This window comes from Pyxicephalus adspersus, chromosome 1 (genome assembly GCF_032062135.1).
Source record: "Pyxicephalus adspersus chromosome 1, UCB_Pads_2.0, whole genome shotgun sequence".
NCBI lineage: Eukaryota > Metazoa > Chordata > Amphibia > Anura > Pyxicephalidae > Pyxicephalus > Pyxicephalus adspersus.
The window spans coordinates 21,788,246-21,805,290 of record NC_092858.1 but is presented as its reverse complement, the minus strand read 5'-3'; the positions used below and the strand labels follow the sequence as shown (position 1 = coordinate 21,805,290).

Here is a 17,045-nt window from a genome sequence, read left to right as displayed (position 1 = left end):
CTGGACAACAAGGGGTTAACGTAGGAGCTGGACACAGGAAACACTGAATTAGGCAACAGGTGAACAGAACCTAGCTCACAGAACCTAGCTCACAGAACCGGGGGCTCAAGACAAGTTGCACGAACACAAAGTGCAGTATGTGAGCCAGCTAAATAGCCAGGACTGATCAAGAGGCTATCTTTTGATTGGCCAGCAGATTGGGTGGAATTGATAAAGCATGGAAACAGAGGTACACCAAGCTTCAGAACTGCAAGCATGCACAGGAGAGTGACAAGGGCAGCTCTAGAAAAGTCTTGGAGCCATGAATATGACGCGGTTATGCGTGAGGAAGTCATTAGTAGGTCATTGGAGGAGCGGAGAGGGCTGGGGGAGTATTTTTTTTTTTTACCAGGTCAGAAAGGTAGGTGGGACAAGAGCTGTGGAGGAATTTGAAGGCAAAGCACAGGAGCTTGAATTTAATTCTAAGGTGAAATGGAAGCCAATGAAGAGAACTAGAAAGAGAGGCAGCAGAAAAGGAGCATTGGGAAGCATGGATGAGTCTGGCTACAGAATTCATGATAGAAGTTGTAAGTCAGCACACAATACTGGAGGAACATTGACTTACTTCAGAAACAATAGCAGGTTCTGGAGATTGTTCAGAGGTGACATCATCTGCAAATGTAATAGAATAAAGACAGTCACAGTAGGGGCTTCAAAATATCCCTGTAATGTTTATTTCTGACTTTCTTACTGGCATTCGCTTGACGCGTTTCGCAGACCTAAAATCTGCTTCATCACTCATAAAGAGATAGAAATGTACATGTCAATTATACTGAAAAAAACAACTTTATAGGGGGGTGAGCTTTATTACTATTACAATTATCCATTTTTGAAGAGGCAAAGCAGGCCATTAAGGAAGAACCAGGTCAGAAACCATACTTTCATGACAGTGAGGTGCAGGATGTACTCAACCATTTTTATTTTCAGTAGTATTTGCCAGTTTCTTTCCAGCCAAATGCTTACCACCAAGTTTTTTTTATCTGCCAGATCCTAGCCACATTTTTTTTTTTAAATCACTTGTACTTTGTTCTTTCTAGATTCTTCTAACATGTGACAGGTATGGTTTGTATTGCAATATTGCAATCGTTTACTGTTCTTACAAATTAGATTTCAGTAAATATGGTCGACTGCTTTATAGCAATAGATTGCCAAGAGCTGAAATTAAATGTAATTTTCTAGGCCTAGTTTACCAACCTGTTCAAGTTTGATTGAAGGTTCAGTAAATCCAACTGGGACCTGCCTTTGACCAGGCATTATATCAGGACATATTTTTATTTTATTGGGGACTGGAAAATAACAAATAGCTTACTGGATCCTGATTTCCTTTTACCTTTTTATCAGTGCCATTTAAACTAAACTGCGCTTAAAGTCTAGCAAACAAAAGCAGAGGACAATATAGATTTTTTAAGTACATAAAAATAAACCATACCTAAACACTCACTCTTGCCCCATTTGCTTAATGCTGCTAAGGTGTGTATACCTGCTTGTTGGAAACAGGAGAACCCCCCCAACTGTTGGTCAATGGCTAAGAAGAGTGCAAGACATCTACAGTATGGTAAAATTATTGACACTAGGTCATGAAGAGGCTGAGAAGTTCTCTCGAACTTGGTTTTAGTGGATTCAGTATTGTACAACTCCAGAATTTGGTAGGTTGCTACCTCCAACCACAACCATGTGAACTGGTTGATCCAGGACAGCTTGGAGTTTTTAATTAGTGTGGAAAGTAAATGGGATCTTTTTCTTGATGATGGATTGCCGATACCCCCCCCATTTTCTTCTTTCATCTTTTATTTTTGGTTTCCCTGTTTATCGTTGCAAAATAAAAAAAGAGATACAGGCGTTTGTTACGTGAAGTTCGATTTATATAAAACCTCGCATTTCTCATGTTAGATGTACACAGTTTAAAAGTTTTAATATTTTGCAAAAGTTGTAATTGTATGAAGCTGCTTGTTTCTCAATAAAAATGTATATATATATAAAAAAATAAAAAGAAACCATACCTGATTTTGTTTGGTTACTGTCCACATTATTACAAAATTTCTGAGTCTGTTACAAAGAGAGAAAGATTATAAGTCCATGATGATGAAATGGTATAGATCAGTCTTGAGCTGTATGAATTCAAACAGCTCGAAAGAAACATTTTCTTACTTGTTGGGAAAAAATACCGTGTCCTGAAGATTTTTCAGTGGTCACATCACCTGCTTGTGAAAAAATAATTATATATATTACTCTGGTGGCAATGATAGAACATGCTGATGTCCAAATCCCAGAGCAAAATGATGTGAGGACAGTAATAGGTGGTTAAAAATAAAAAATATCTGTAATATAAAAAATACAAATAAACAAGTGTTTTGAGCAGAGGGTTCAAGAAAGGTTTTTTTGTTTTGTTTTGTGAAGCTAAGATTTTTATTCAAAAATATGACTACTATATGAAATATAATATAATAAAATATACAATAAAAAATTCTCTTGCGGGAGAATGCTGCTGGTGAATATGCAAAGCACTGCTGGAAGGATTCAGAATTCCTCTACAAAAAGATTCCCAAACTTGGCCAAAGAGTAAAAGAGCTTTCCTAACACTGTAACCTGGCCAGTGGAATTAATTAATTTTTTTCTGCATCCTTTACACCTACAAGCAAATTAAGGAGATTTTCTTCCCCTCCTGTTTGGAAGGATGCCACAGCTTAAAAGGTCCACTGCAAACTCCTTGCCACCTCTACATGTTCCTATAAAAGATTTGTGGAAATCACTGGAATATTGTCATTTGCACATCTAATTATCCTCTGAAGAAGCCAAAAAGTGTGAATCGCGTCAGAATCTGAAATTCCTGCTCCAGATGAAAAAACACATCCACACATAGTGTTGTTTCTGTAATAATATGACCCTTTTATAGTATTCATATTTTTGAATAAAAACCTTCACTTTTTAACAAAAAAACAACAACACAAAACCCTTTTCTTAAACCCTCTGATAAGAAACTAGTCTGACCATCATTATATGGGGAACATCCATGTTTGGATATAACTCATATGTTTGAAATGTAAATAAATAAACAAAGCAGCAGATTTGAAAAAAGCCAAGGACTGTGCAGACAAAGTATATATATAGGTCACCTATGTTATTAGGTAAAGTGCGTGGGGCTGCGTTATCTCAGATCCTGCCTCTGAGGTGAAACTAGCAATGATGTGTCTGCAGGAAACCTGTAGGCTCCTCTGCTTGTTATTCAGCATTTCTGTTCTGGGGCTGTTATTACAGGGAAGAGTAGCCTGGGGCAGTTTCCTAATTCCAGGCCTCACATCTCCTTAAGACTAGGAGCCCTAAAGCAAACTGGCTGGAGTTTCTTTACTGTCAGCATACCATTTGATGCTAACCCCTCATGGTATACATATAAAAATATATAAAGGGTGGACACAGGAATGAGCATAGTGTGCTACTACAGGAAGGCCCTGAACCCTTGTCAGCCAACAGGGGTCTGAAATAAATATAATATATTACGCGAAATGCGTTTATTTGACATTGTTTGAATAGCTGGTCTTTGTTAATTGAAGATCTGTTTAAGATGATTTTATTTGTGTGCTTTGTACATTGTTTATACATTTGCATGAAATTATTGTTTGGAATAAATTTTTCCATAGATTTTTTTTATTGCAAGGAATTCCCTATATATGTTGCTGTGTTCTTTTGTAATACAGTAGGATCTCGCCTATCCAGATCGCAACGACCAAGCCTAGTACAGAGGCCGAAAAAAAATATACTCTATTATAAAAAGCCGAAGCAGTGCTCTCCGGAACTGTGTCGGATGTTCGCGGGTGCGGCGTGTGTAGCGCTGGACCGCTCGTGGAGGTAAGTATAGTGCTTTATTAATGGAACTTCGGACTATCTGGCTTTTTTGCTATCCGGCCTACCATGCCGCCACATTAGGCCGGATAGTCCGAAGTCTACTGTATTTGCGAGGGATATGGCAAGCCATTGATTCCTCCAGATACATTGATGGCATTTGAACACAACAACCAACTGGAAACTAATAGAAGCTAATAAACCAATATTACTTCCAATGAATGTATATTTCTCGGATTTTGGTGAATATACAATGATTTTTGGGTTTGAAGGGTGAAAAGTGACAATGTCAGACAGGCAATGTCTCTTCTGCAATAAAACATACTTACCTGCCTGTTTGCAATTTTTTTTATAATGTACACTGAGCATGCACAGCTCTATGTATGATGCCAGGAATCCTGGCAGCAAGGAGGGAAATTGAATTATCTCTGTGGTCTGTGGAAGGTACATCATTCCAGCCTGATCAATCAAAGACGACAAAGATCCCAAACTCCGAGAAAGGACCAAGTGAACATGGCAGCATTCATGATGGAGCGAGGACAGGTGCGTTTACTTAAAAATGGCGGCAGGCAGGTAAGTTATTACTTTATTGCAGAAGGGAAAACCTTAGTTCCACTTTAAAGCTTAAAATTTTCACCTAAACTAGTCAAATTAAACTAGTAAATGAAACTCAGCAAGTAGATGTTGTAAAGTAAAATAAACAATACCTGAGTTTCTTATACTTTCATTTGCATTACTCCCATGTTTCTGTGTCTGTTAAAAGGAAAGAAAGATTTGTACAGTCAATCACTCGAGATACACAGTATGACAGCAGGCAGTGCTAAAGGAAAATCATCTTACTTGCGGTGAAATGTTACTGGGTCCTGGAGAAGCTGTAGTAACCACATTATCTACATGTGTAAAGAAAATATATTGTATTATTTTGGTAACAAAGGGTAGATCGAGAGAACTCACTGCCGTTCAGGTATTTCAGAAACCCAAATAACAAGTGAAGAATTAATCTTTCATTTACCTGAATCTTCATATCTCACATCTTTGCTTTTTCTAGAAGTTTAGTAAAACCCAATTAAACTTTTCACTAAATACACCCCACTAGCTCAAAATAAATGTTTAAGTCTTACCAATTAAAAATTATATACAGAGTATAAATTTCTAAACACCACATTTTCACTTGCATATTCTCTGCGTTAGATCCTATGTAATTCCTTTTAACTGCACAGAAAAAAAAGTTATTGCGTTTCACCAATTATTGAAAACAAATTTATAGTAATTAAAAAATTTCTAGGAGATTTATGTCTTTTTAGGCTCTGCAAAGGATAATTCACTTAGCTTAGTGAATGCAGCGAAAATGCACTTTGAAAGACTATTCAATGAGTTTCAAGAAATGTAAAATAAAGTATGAATTTTGCTTGTATATTATTGGGTGGCTGAAGTCAGCCATTTCACCATCCCATTTACTAAGCTCTGTGGACTATCACAGAATTCATATCGCTGAATGAACAGCCTAAAATCCAGTAAATAAACCCGAAAGTTACTAACTTAAACATTTTCAGTTAAAACTACAGGAAGATCAATTATTAATTATTAAAACATTATTTTGTTATCCAGAAACAAAGCAAAGGTGGGAGGATTCAGGCCTATCCATTTACGAATTATAGTTAAAAAGCCCAATTTTTTAAAAATCTGCAACTGAATATTTTTTTTATAATAATATATGATTCGTGATTCAGTTGGTGGTGCAGCAAATGATGAAATTTTAGTCAATGAAATCAGTAGCTGTGAACATTTTTAGTGACAGTAGGATGAGTAAATGCTGAACATGCAGCGCTTTTCAGTTCTATGACGTGAGGGAAGGGCGAACAGGAGGCAAACCAGTATGTCCTGTGTTATTGGGAGGAAACAGTGGTCATCCAGCCAGTCGTTATTTCTTTTATCTTCACTTACTAGTTCCAATTTCTGGTCTGCGATCTGGTGTCGAAAATTTTCTTTGAATCTGTATAAAATAAAGAAATATAGTTACACCTAAACTGCAACAATTAAGAGTATTTTCAAAATGATAGCTAATCAATCAATTCACTTTAACATCTGCATTTGCTTGCATTATTAGAAGTGATGCTTATTGCATTTCTAACGTAGAAAGCCATTACATTTGCATAATATCAGGTAGTATGCATCCAATGTGTGTTTTCTAATATTCATTCTGGTTTGAGTAGGATGAGTATGCATCCAGTAAATAGATACTGAAGCCTTAAAATGCATTTACCTGCAATATGGCAACAAATTCTAAATACCCCAAATTATCAATTGGCATAATTTTAATGCCCTTTATAGATGGGCTTTGGCCCCTGAATTATTGCTCCACACATGGGTGTGGGGGAGCTCAAATGTACTTTCTTTTTTCAATTTAAAGAAAAAATGTCAGCAGAGTGGCAGTTGTAAAAGGAAGATAACTACTGAAAAAGACTCACTTACAATGGCTTTTCTGGAAAAATTGCTGCTACATTGCTGTCTAGCTGTGTGGTCCAATTTCTCACTGTGTTTTCTGCCACTGGCTTATATATTTCAAAACAAGAGCCATTGGGAGAAACCACAGCGAGTGATAAACAGCAGTAGGCAGTTCAACCCATCAAACAGGGCAATTCTTACAATATACAGAAGGGAAGCCATAGTTTTTCAAAAAATGGACCACCATAAAGGTAAGTAAATCAAATCTTCTTTTAGTGGGTATCTACTTTATATAACTGTCACACGTGGCAGGTTTTCTTTACCTTTATTGCTATCACAAGCACCATCTAAAATAAAGCTGGCAGCAGGAGGAATGTACCGGTAGTCAAAATTAAAAATTTGGATTTGTAATATATTACTTACATGTTGAGTAATATCCAGGAAATGTTTGGTAAACTTTCCTAAAATAAACAAAAACACAAATACTGAAGTGAGTAACACACACAGTTAATGCATGCAAGCCAGCAAACAGATCCAACAGTAAAAATCAAAAATGGGGGAAAGGGTGCAAATATTACAATAGTTGCAATGCATCTGATGCACTAGTTATTACTTTACAAACTAAATTATGCTTTGTTGGTTGGATTATCAGTAATTCACAGTTACACTTGGGGTGTAATGTATAAAGAATAGCAATCTAGCACACCAAAGCATGTGCTGCATGGTCCATTTTACATATAAAAGTGTGGAGGTGCCCTAAGTGTCCAAACCACAGTTAGGCCCATGGTCTGTTTAAAGTGTAAGGCAACAAAAAAAAAAGGGGGTGGCAAAGGTACATCTGTACTGGGCCCCATTAAAACTAGCATGAATTTGCAATGTAGCAATCCCCCCTTTATATATAAAAAAATGTGTACAGGTAGTCCCCGGGTTAAAGACATCCAACATACAGGTGCCTCCTAGATACGAATAGGGCTTCCCCGTTTGCTGTGTGCAGAATGGTGGCTTGAAGGGGGAGGGGCAGTTTGCATGACTTGCTGAAGAAATCTTTTGCTAAACACAGCTGGGATTGTACATGACCTAATGGGACTGAGCTTTTCTGCAGCCTCTTGTAACTCTTTAATGACCAAGGCAAACTCTGCAGCTGTTTTTTCTTGTATATCAAAGCACAGCTTGTTTCAGATGTTAATGAGTGTCTAGGCTCCATAAAGAATTTTCTTTTTGCTTTGTGATTAACTCACAGTGAGTATTTTATACAGTAACTGACACCATGCTGCCTAATAATTTGTTGGGACAAACATCTGTCCTAATTGCATTTATTAAAATAATGTTCCGACTTACATACAAATTCAACTTTAAAACAAACCAACAGTCCCTGTCTCGTTTGGACTACCTGTATTTTTTCCCTTAATGGATACACATTGATCTGCCATAAACTCCGAATTCCTGTGCATTCCACCTCAGCTTTAATAAAAATTCAAGCAGTTCTTCCTAGTTATCCTCTTTAGACTACAAACTCTCAACCATTTATGTTATGAAGCTAAGAGGAGGGGAATGTGTCTTGCAGTTCAGCACAAGAGAACTGAATACGGCTAATCACACTGTTAGGGATATCTGTATATTGTTAGCTTACTGCAGGAAGTTTAGGATCACAATAGGTTTCTGGCAGATAAACATAACTTTTCTCTATTCTGTGCATTTTTATGGAAATAAATTAGCCAAGTGTGCAGGATTGCAGAGAAGTACTGTTTTTTTATTTTACTCACACATACCCTTAGGGGTCTATATAAAACAGGGAATCTGACATTTTCTTTTGGAGAATCTCACAGATTAATGGCAGTAAATGATTCTTCACCAGGGCATATTTCAATGAATGCTTAATTCACTGCTTATTAAATAGACCTCTTTAAGTTGTAGAATTTATAGAAGATAAAGCACACAACATACCTTGCTTTAGCTGAGCTGCAATTTTTTTTACGTCCTGTGGGGTGACATGCTGTGTCCCTGATATTTTGCCACTTCTGATACCAGCAGATGTTGATGGGGTTTCTTCTCCAGAAGCAGATATTTCTTCTCTCAGTGTTTTATTATTGTGAAAGGTCTCCTTGACATTAGGAGTGCTTGCTGACATTTCTGTGTATTTATTCTGGACAAGGGAAGAACATGAAGGCTGCCCAATTATTGAACCAGAACCAGAATTAGAGGCTGAGAGATGGGCTTCTGACTGGTCTTGTGTTCTGGGGACCTTTGCAGTCTGTAAATTAGGAAGATCGGAATTATGAGTGTTTACTGTGTGCATCAATGCTCCTGCAGTACTAGTATTTCTTGTGGGCTCTTCATCTGATCTAAACGGTTCCTCTTGATTGTTCCTCGATGAATTGTTTGTAAATTGAGCTTGCTCATTTGGAAAATCTAAACGTCTAGCTGCATTAATATTCATTGTACTTCCTGAATTTGTCTGCACAGAATCTTTTTCTTTTTTTTGGGTAGAATGCATAGTTGGTTTGCTTTTTTTATTCATTAGCAGTGACAACTTGCTTGTGATTCTGGAGCTCGAAGACTTGTCCTTGGTACTTGTGAACTCATCTGACTTATCTTTCCCATTAGATTTATCTTTAGGTTCCGTTCTTTGCTTTGTTTTACCATCAGCAGAATCTGCAGGCTGTTCCGATCTCAAGACTGAACCACTAGAAGTTGACCTTTTACTACCATTCTCAGCATCTGCTTGATGGCCCATATTGTACCTAGTATCATCCGTATTTATTACTTTGTTTGTACAGTTATTAGGTTGTCTTGATGAAGAACTCGGTATTCCAGAAGGAAGTCCAGGAGACTGTGAAGTGCTTGGGCTATCATATACATAAGTGGCAGCACTGGAATACTTGCCCTCTGGAGTCTGTGGTGACATTGAAGACTCTGATGTGGCAAACGTAAGATTACTGTCATCTGATTGTGCCATTTGATCCTGTAAAATACATTAGTAAAAATAGTTTTTTGTTTTAGGAAAACACATCTTATCAGGTTAGATGCATGTTTTGTCTTTTTTATTTTACCATTATTAACTGCACTGAATGTTACAAATTAGATTCCAACAAATGTGCATTTATAATGAGGGGTGATGCTATTTGGAGACACTGCATTGCAAAGAATAGATTGTACACTGCTTACACCAAAAAAAAGCAACATGGTGAAATAATAAGATTTTGATTCATTTTGATATGGTTCTATCAAAGAATGGAAAAAGATCGGTTCTTCCAAAAATGGAAAACAGTCAAAAAAAACCCCTAAAATTTTGACTTACATACATTTTGTATGTTTTCCCGGTGCTGGCAAACATTTTCTTCAGACATCTCACTCTCCTCATATATTCCACACCATAACCTTAGGTTACATGGCATTTACCAACTATGGTAAATAACACATTGTTATTAGTACTAATGTTATGACTGTAAAAATAGGCTTTTAGGACCCCCAAAACATGCAAATCCAGCATGTTTAAATATATTCCCTGTAAAATGTTTTTTATTTTTTTTTTAAATGTTTAAAACGCAGCATTTGTCTTGTCCTCATAATGATAGTGGCATTTTCAGGTACGTGAAAGTGTGAAAAGTCAACTCATCTGTTGTGGAAAGATGCACTACTAAGTTTCTGTAAGCACAATCAGAGGATCACTAGCACTAATTATTGAATACCCAGTTTAAATCAAATTCTACAAAATATAAATTGTGACAAACCCTGAGCAGGGGGCCATTGGCAAGAATGGATAAAGTGGAAAGTGCTGGATAAAGGGAATTATAATTTTATGATTTCTTTTTTCATACCAAAGGAAAGGATAACATGGAAGGAAAATATGCAGTAACATCTGTGCTTCAGGACACAATTGTAGAAACAAAGTTCATAATTGCCTGGCAGATGCCCATTTAATGCTGCTTTTAGAATAGCTACAGATGGGCAGAACTAAGATTGTAGTACACATGTGGGCAGGCTACAGACATATAAATATTACTAACACTTAGTAAATGATCTTTAAACTAAGCTTTCACTGAACTCTATAGCTGCAGACACTCTGGAGAAATGTATCATCATAGATTACACCATAAGTCTTAAGTCTGGTACAAAGTATTTTGTGAACAATTCAAAGCCCATAATAAACAAAGAAAGGGGGAGATTAGCTGTTTCACAGTGCCTAATGGTACAAGGGTCGATTTAAGTTTGCTTTAAACTTTTATTGTTTGTCAATAATGTGTCAATAACCTGGCTACAGGTTCACATTAAAGATCTTACCATACTTGTTAAAATTGCTGAACAACCAAACAAGTCTTACATCTAATCAATATTTTGAGTTGATGTGAGTGCGTCCCCTGCCTTATTTCAATTCTGTTTGGTATGTTAATAACTATATGTCCTTCCATCCCCAGCATTGCTGTAGGAGGAACGCTTGGCTTTTTTCACCCTAGAGCTCAATAGAGAGTGATGGAGTACTTCTAAGCCCACTGCCTACTAAGTAAATCTCCAAAGGGTTTGATGGAAAAATATGGCAAAGAATGAACATGAGCATGTGTTATGTACCTCAAGATTGTTTTCCACAACTATTCTGGAAGCATCTTCAGTTTGCTCAGCCTGAAAATACATTTGTGAAAAAAAATATCACAATAACATTATTTAATAACAAATCTTTTAGACTAATTAATGAAAAAATTAAAAAAAAAACTTATAAAGGGGTTGCTTCTCCAAGTAATTTCTGGACATGTCATAGTACCAGGCTTAATACCCCAATGGAATGGGAAGAGGTTTTAAAACTTGGCTGAAAACGTTAATTTGGTAATTGTAAGTTACACACACAAATAATAAATAAAAAAAAGGGTATGATGGATGGTGAATTGCAAATATAACATGACCTGCTAACCCTGGGCATCATTGTGATATTCTACTCTGGGATACAAACTCACGGGACTTTGCATTTTATCCTATTTAGCAGGGCTCAGCAAACTCTGGCCTTTAGGCCAGATACGGCCTAGCCAGTAGTTCCGGCCCAAGGCTGCCTGGCCGATCTGGCCGAATGCCGTCCAGCAACCCGCGTACTCTAATAAGCAAACTTTATTGTTTCTTTTAGGAAAATTATAATGGTTTGGTGTCAATTTTTTATAAAAAAAATCTCTCAATTGAGGTTTACATATATTTATATATATATATATATATATATATATGCAGTATATTAGTCGTAATATTATAAATAGTTGCACAAATAAACATTTATTACATAAGTGCATGTTTGCCTTTATACTGTCTTCAAACTTCATAAGGTTAAATTCACAAAACTAATAGATTTTTATTGAAAAAAAAGAGTGTTGTTAAGTCCATTAGAACATTAGAAGATGATTTTAAGAAAGGAATTTAAGAAAAATCTTTCCCATGTTTCCTATGGCAATAATAATATCAAATCGATGACTTACATCATGCATTTCTTGAGACATGGGAATTGAACCTGAAAAAAGATTTAAATGAAAAATATAAATTAATGTTAGGATTTTAAGGCTGTACACGTATCCATTTTCTCATTCAATTGAGAAGTCTATTTAACCAATAGGGCCATAAAATAATTCTTTGACTGAACAAAAGTGATAAAACTATTCTTTCTTTATTGCAAAAAAAGCAATCATGTGTAATGAAATCTGAAAAAAATAATATTTCTTGAACTAATTTTTTTAAACATGATTGATTGGCTGTAGTCAGTAGAGTTGTACCCTATTGAATACGTTAAATAAGTTAAATACCCATTGCAAGCATATATTTCTTTAGTAAATCAACCCCACTGAACTGTTTGCACTTGGATTAAGCTTCTGAAATGATTTTAATATTGAAAAAAGTTTGTTACATACATAGTTACACAGTTAAATTTTAGGTCAGGTTGAAAAACAAGTGTCCGTCAAGTTAAACCACTAGGAAAATAAACATATCCCAGATCCTGTGAACATAGGTGGTCCAGAGAAAGGCACAAAAACCCTGGTACAATTTGCTCCAACAGGTGAAACTATTTCCTTCCTGATTCCATGAGGCAATCGGATGTTCCCTGGGTTAACAGTCTCTGTTATCTTTACTTTAAAGCCTTAATACTCAGTTATATATTTATAGATCTATAGTAATACATTTAGAAAAGCATCCAACTTTTTCTTAAAGCAATCTATAGTAGTTGCTGAAACTACTTCCTGGGGAGACGATTCCACATTTTCACAGCCCTTACAGTGAAGAATCCCTTCCTTATCCCAAGAATAAACATCTTTTTCTCCAAACGCAAAGAGGGCTCTCTTGTTCTTTTTAATGATCTTTTTAATGAGTCAGTGAATAACTGGTAAGAGAGTTCTCTATAAAGACCGTTTATATATTTATACAGGGTAATCATATCGACTCCTAAATGTCTCTTCTCAAGGGAAAATAGATTCAGTTCGGGTAATCTCTCCTCATAGCTGAGCTCCCCCATTCCTTTTATTAGTTTAGTTGCACCTTCTCTGCAATCTCTCCAATTCCACAATGTCCTTTTTATGAACTGGTGCCCAAAACTGGACTGCATATTCCAGATGTGGTCTGACCAATGCTTTGTACAGGGGCAGGATTATGTGCCTATCTCTGTTCCTCTTTTAATACAAGAAAGTACTCTGCTTGCTTTAAATATTGCAGCTTGCCATGGCATGCTATTAATAAGTCTATGACCTACCAGAATCCCCAGATCCTTTTCTATTTCTGTGGATAACTTTACATGTATCTATATTAAATGTCATTTGCCACTTGGCTTCCCAATCAAACAGTACGTCCAGGTTTGCTTGCAGATTATAGACATCCTGTATGGACTTAATTCCATTACATAGTTTGGTGTCATCTGCAAATCCCAAACTCTGTATCATTTATTAGGATGTTCAACAGTAAAGGTCCCAGCACTGAACCCTGGGGTACCACGCATAACCTCAGAACGGACGTCGGCAAACTACGCTCTTTAGGCCAGATACGGCCTAGCCGGTAGTTTGTTCCGGCCTAACGCCCCAAACAAACTACCGGAGCTGGAGCCGCATGCGGCTCTTGAGCCTCTGTGTTGTGGTTCTGTTCCCTATTTACCGCGGCTGGCAATAACACTTCCACCGCCGGGGTAAATAGGGAACATTCCTCTCCTCCGTATGCATTGCGGAGAAGAGGTATTTCCCTTCAGGGGGCGTACCCGGTGGGGGCGGAGCCTAGTGTGCTCCTGCCTACCCCTGAAATGGCCTAGTGGCCAAAAAAGTTTGCTGACCTTCTCTATCCATTTATAGGTTGACTTTTTTAAACCTATTGACCCTAACTTACATATTACCTGTCTGTGGGCAATTGTGTCAAATGTTTCAGCAAAGTTGTAGTACTGTAAAGTACACTGTATCAACTGCTACCCCGCTGTATACCTGTTTACTTACTTCCTCAAAAAAGAGAGTACATTTGTTTGACAACTTCGGTCTTTCTTGAAGCAAAGCTGACTATCACTTATAATATTATTTTCTAGCAGAAACTCCTCTGTGTGCTTTTTTATTAAACTTTCTGGGACGTTTCCAACTATGGACATTAAACTAACCGGACTGTAGTTACCTGGTAATAACTTTCCTTTTTGAAGATAGGAACAACATTGGCCTTACACCAATCTATTGGTACCATGCCAGTGATTAAGGAGTCTCTAAAAATTAGAAATAATAGATTTGAAATAACTGAGCTCAGCTCTTTGAAGACAGGTGCATGTAATTCATCAAGTCCTGGTGCCTTGTCAACCCTAATTTTGCCCAAATGTTTCCCAATCATATCAATTTTGAGCCATTGTAACTCATTTAAAGCAGTGACATTGCTATTATCAATTTGCATTTGAGCTCTGCCATTTTCTTTTGTGTAAACAGAGCTAAAAAAAAAAATCCACCTTTTCTTTATCCCCAGTTACCACCCCAGAGATATCCTTTAACCCCCCTAACGGTAATCCCGAGTGTGACTCGGGGTGGGAAAAAAATGCAAAAAGCGGTAACCCCGAGTCACACTTGGGGTAACTTTGGGGGTCTCTCTTACCTTTTCCCCGCGCTCCAGCAGCGATCTCACGATCCCGCTGTGATGGCGGGGCGCTTCTCCATCGGGGGCGTGGCCGGGCGGGAAATTTAAAAGCAGATTACCGAGTAATCTGCTTTTAAATACCGCCCAGGTTCCCACCACCCCGATGTACGCATTTGCAGTTAGATGCGATGCACCATGCAGGATTTCTGCTTGGTGCATCGCATCTAACTGCAGATGCGATCACCAATAGTAAATCCAGAGGGTGATGCCAGCGGGAAATTTCCCGCTGGCAGCACCCCCTGAATCTGCTCCTGCTGCTGTCCTGCTCGCATCTCCCGGAGGCTGATCTCCAGGTGATGCGAGCAGGAGAGTGAGCAGTGGGGACATCCCCTGCCGCATCACCCGGAGATCAGCCTCCGGGAGATGCGAGCAGGACAGCAGCGGGGACATCCCCTACCGCATCACCCAGAGACCAATCTGCTTGTAAATTTAATCTGCTTTTTTTACAGTAAAAACACATAAAAACATATAATAAAAGTATAAATACATATTGTAGTGCACCAAGCATCATTGCCCAGTGCCCTGATTTACATTTTGCCCACTATTATCCCTGACCTTGATCTGATCTTTTGATGACTTTTTGATCACTTCCTGAATGTATCATTTGATCACTTTGTCTTTGATTGTTCCTGACTTATTGCTGGAGACCACATGGCATCCAAAAGGCATCTCACCGGCGCAAGCGCTGTTTTGGAGGAATTCGAAAGCAGCGATAGCGATTAGGAGTCCTTTGTGGAATTGAGCGATAGCGATTGACCAGGAAATTTGTCATTGGACAGCGAAAGTGAACTGAGCGACGATTCTGGACCTGAGGTCAGTGCTGTGCGCACATGGTGTCCTATTGACCTTGATGCAGACCAGGCAGCACCGCCAAGGTTTCCATTCACCGGCGCACCTGGGATGAAAATTGAGGGTGAATGCGACGACCCCCTGGCAAACCTGAAGTTGTTTTTGACCGATGAAGTTATCGAAAAAATTGTTGCGGAGACAAACAGGTAAGCCGCTCTTGTGTTTGCTAACTTTTTGAAATTTTTTGCCATCATGGATGCTGCTCTGTGCTAACGTTTTAAATTTTGTTATGCCAACATGTATGCTGCTCTGTGTTTGCTAACTTTTTAAAAATTTTTTGCTAATTTTTTTTGCCAACATGTGTGCTTCTATGTGCTAAATTTGTAAAAAATGTTTATGCCAACATGTATGCTGCTCAGTGTTTGCTAACTTTTTGAAATTTTTTGCTATTTTTTTTCCAACATGTGTGCTGCTCTGTGTTTGCTAACTTTTTGAAATTTTTTGCTAATGTTTTTTGCCAACATGTGTGCTGCTCTGTGTTTGCTAACTTTTTGAAATTTTTTGCAAATTTATTTTTTTTTGCCAACATGTGTGCTGCTCTGTGCTAACTTTTTAAATTTTATTATGCCAACGTGTATGCTGCTCTGTGTTTGCTAACTTTTGAAATTTTTTGCTTTCTTTATGCAAACATATATGCTGCTCTTTGTTTGCTAACATATTACCTTCACACTATAAAAGCACATATCCTAAAAAAAATTTTTATTTTGTTTTCAGCAGGTACGCTGGACAACAACAAGATGCTCCATACCTGAGGTTTGCAAGAAGCAGAAAGTTGGAACCTGTGACCAAGGATGACATTTGGCTGTTTTTGAGCTTGGTGATCTTGCAGGGGGTTGTGGGCAAACTTGTGCAGAAGTGGTACTGGTCCAAGAACAAAATGATTGCCACTCCATTCTATGGCACAGTCATGCCTGCTTGCATGCATACTGCTTTTCCCTCATCATGAAGTACCTGCACTTTGCAAACAATGAAGAATTTGATGAAACTACCCATCCTGCACCAAAAGAAAATTTGGGAAGTTTTTCAAATGATTCTAAAAAATTTTCAGCAAACCTGTGTGCCAGAAAGAGATGTCAGCATTGATGAAAGTCTAAAGGCTTACAAGGGGAGGCTCAGCTGGGTGCAGTACACTTCGTCAAAGAGGGCACGATTTGGCGTGAAACCTATATGCTGTGTGAATCTTCATCTGGCTACATCTGGAATACGGTGCTATACACTGGAAAAGGGACACAGTTCAACCCCAGATACAGCCATTATGGATTGGCCACATCTTCAGTGCCATCTCTCATAGAGCCATTGCTAGGTCAGGGCTATTGTGTCACAACTGACAATTTCTACACATCTCCAGAGCTTTATGAGTTCCTTCTGCGACACAGAACAGATGCGTATGGAACCGTTAGGGCTAACCGGCGCAACCTGCCAGCACTGTTTGCATAGGGGAAGCTGAAGACAGGAGAAATTGTTCCCTGGCAGAAAGGCGAGATGATGGCCCTAAGATGGCGTGACACAAAAGATGTGTGCCTGATGAGTACTGTCCATGATGCCTCCACCGTTCTGGTACACACAAAACGTGGGAAAGAAGTGATTAAGCCACAGGTGGTGATTGAGTACAATACCACCATGGGAGCGATGAGGAAACAGCAAAGGAAGTATTACAAAAATTTTTTCAGGCATCTAGTTGAGCAGTGCCTATGGAATGCCTACGTTCTATACAAAAAAAAGTCAGAGGCCTGTGAATCATTCAGACTTAATTTTGCAAGTTTCAAATC

At 38.0% G+C, this 17,045-nt stretch overlaps 1 protein-coding gene across 1 annotated transcript in view; it reads right to left on the bottom strand.

The window, feature by feature from the left end:
- SETDB2 (SET domain bifurcated histone lysine methyltransferase 2) overlaps nt 1-17,045 on the bottom strand; it is a gene marked incomplete in the record, with an annotated part of 113,751 nt that overhangs the window by 15,431 nt on the left and 81,275 nt on the right. Inside the window, 10 exon segments of the mRNA XM_072398653.1 lie at nt 605-651; nt 2,040-2,085; nt 2,188-2,240; nt 4,584-4,629; nt 4,717-4,766; nt 5,821-5,869; nt 6,745-6,782; nt 8,266-9,283; nt 10,888-10,938; nt 11,772-11,803. Of these exon segments, the coding sequence (XP_072254754.1) occupies nt 605-651; nt 2,040-2,085; nt 2,188-2,240; nt 4,584-4,629; nt 4,717-4,766; nt 5,821-5,869; nt 6,745-6,782; nt 8,266-9,283; nt 10,888-10,938; nt 11,772-11,803 (1,430 nt within the window).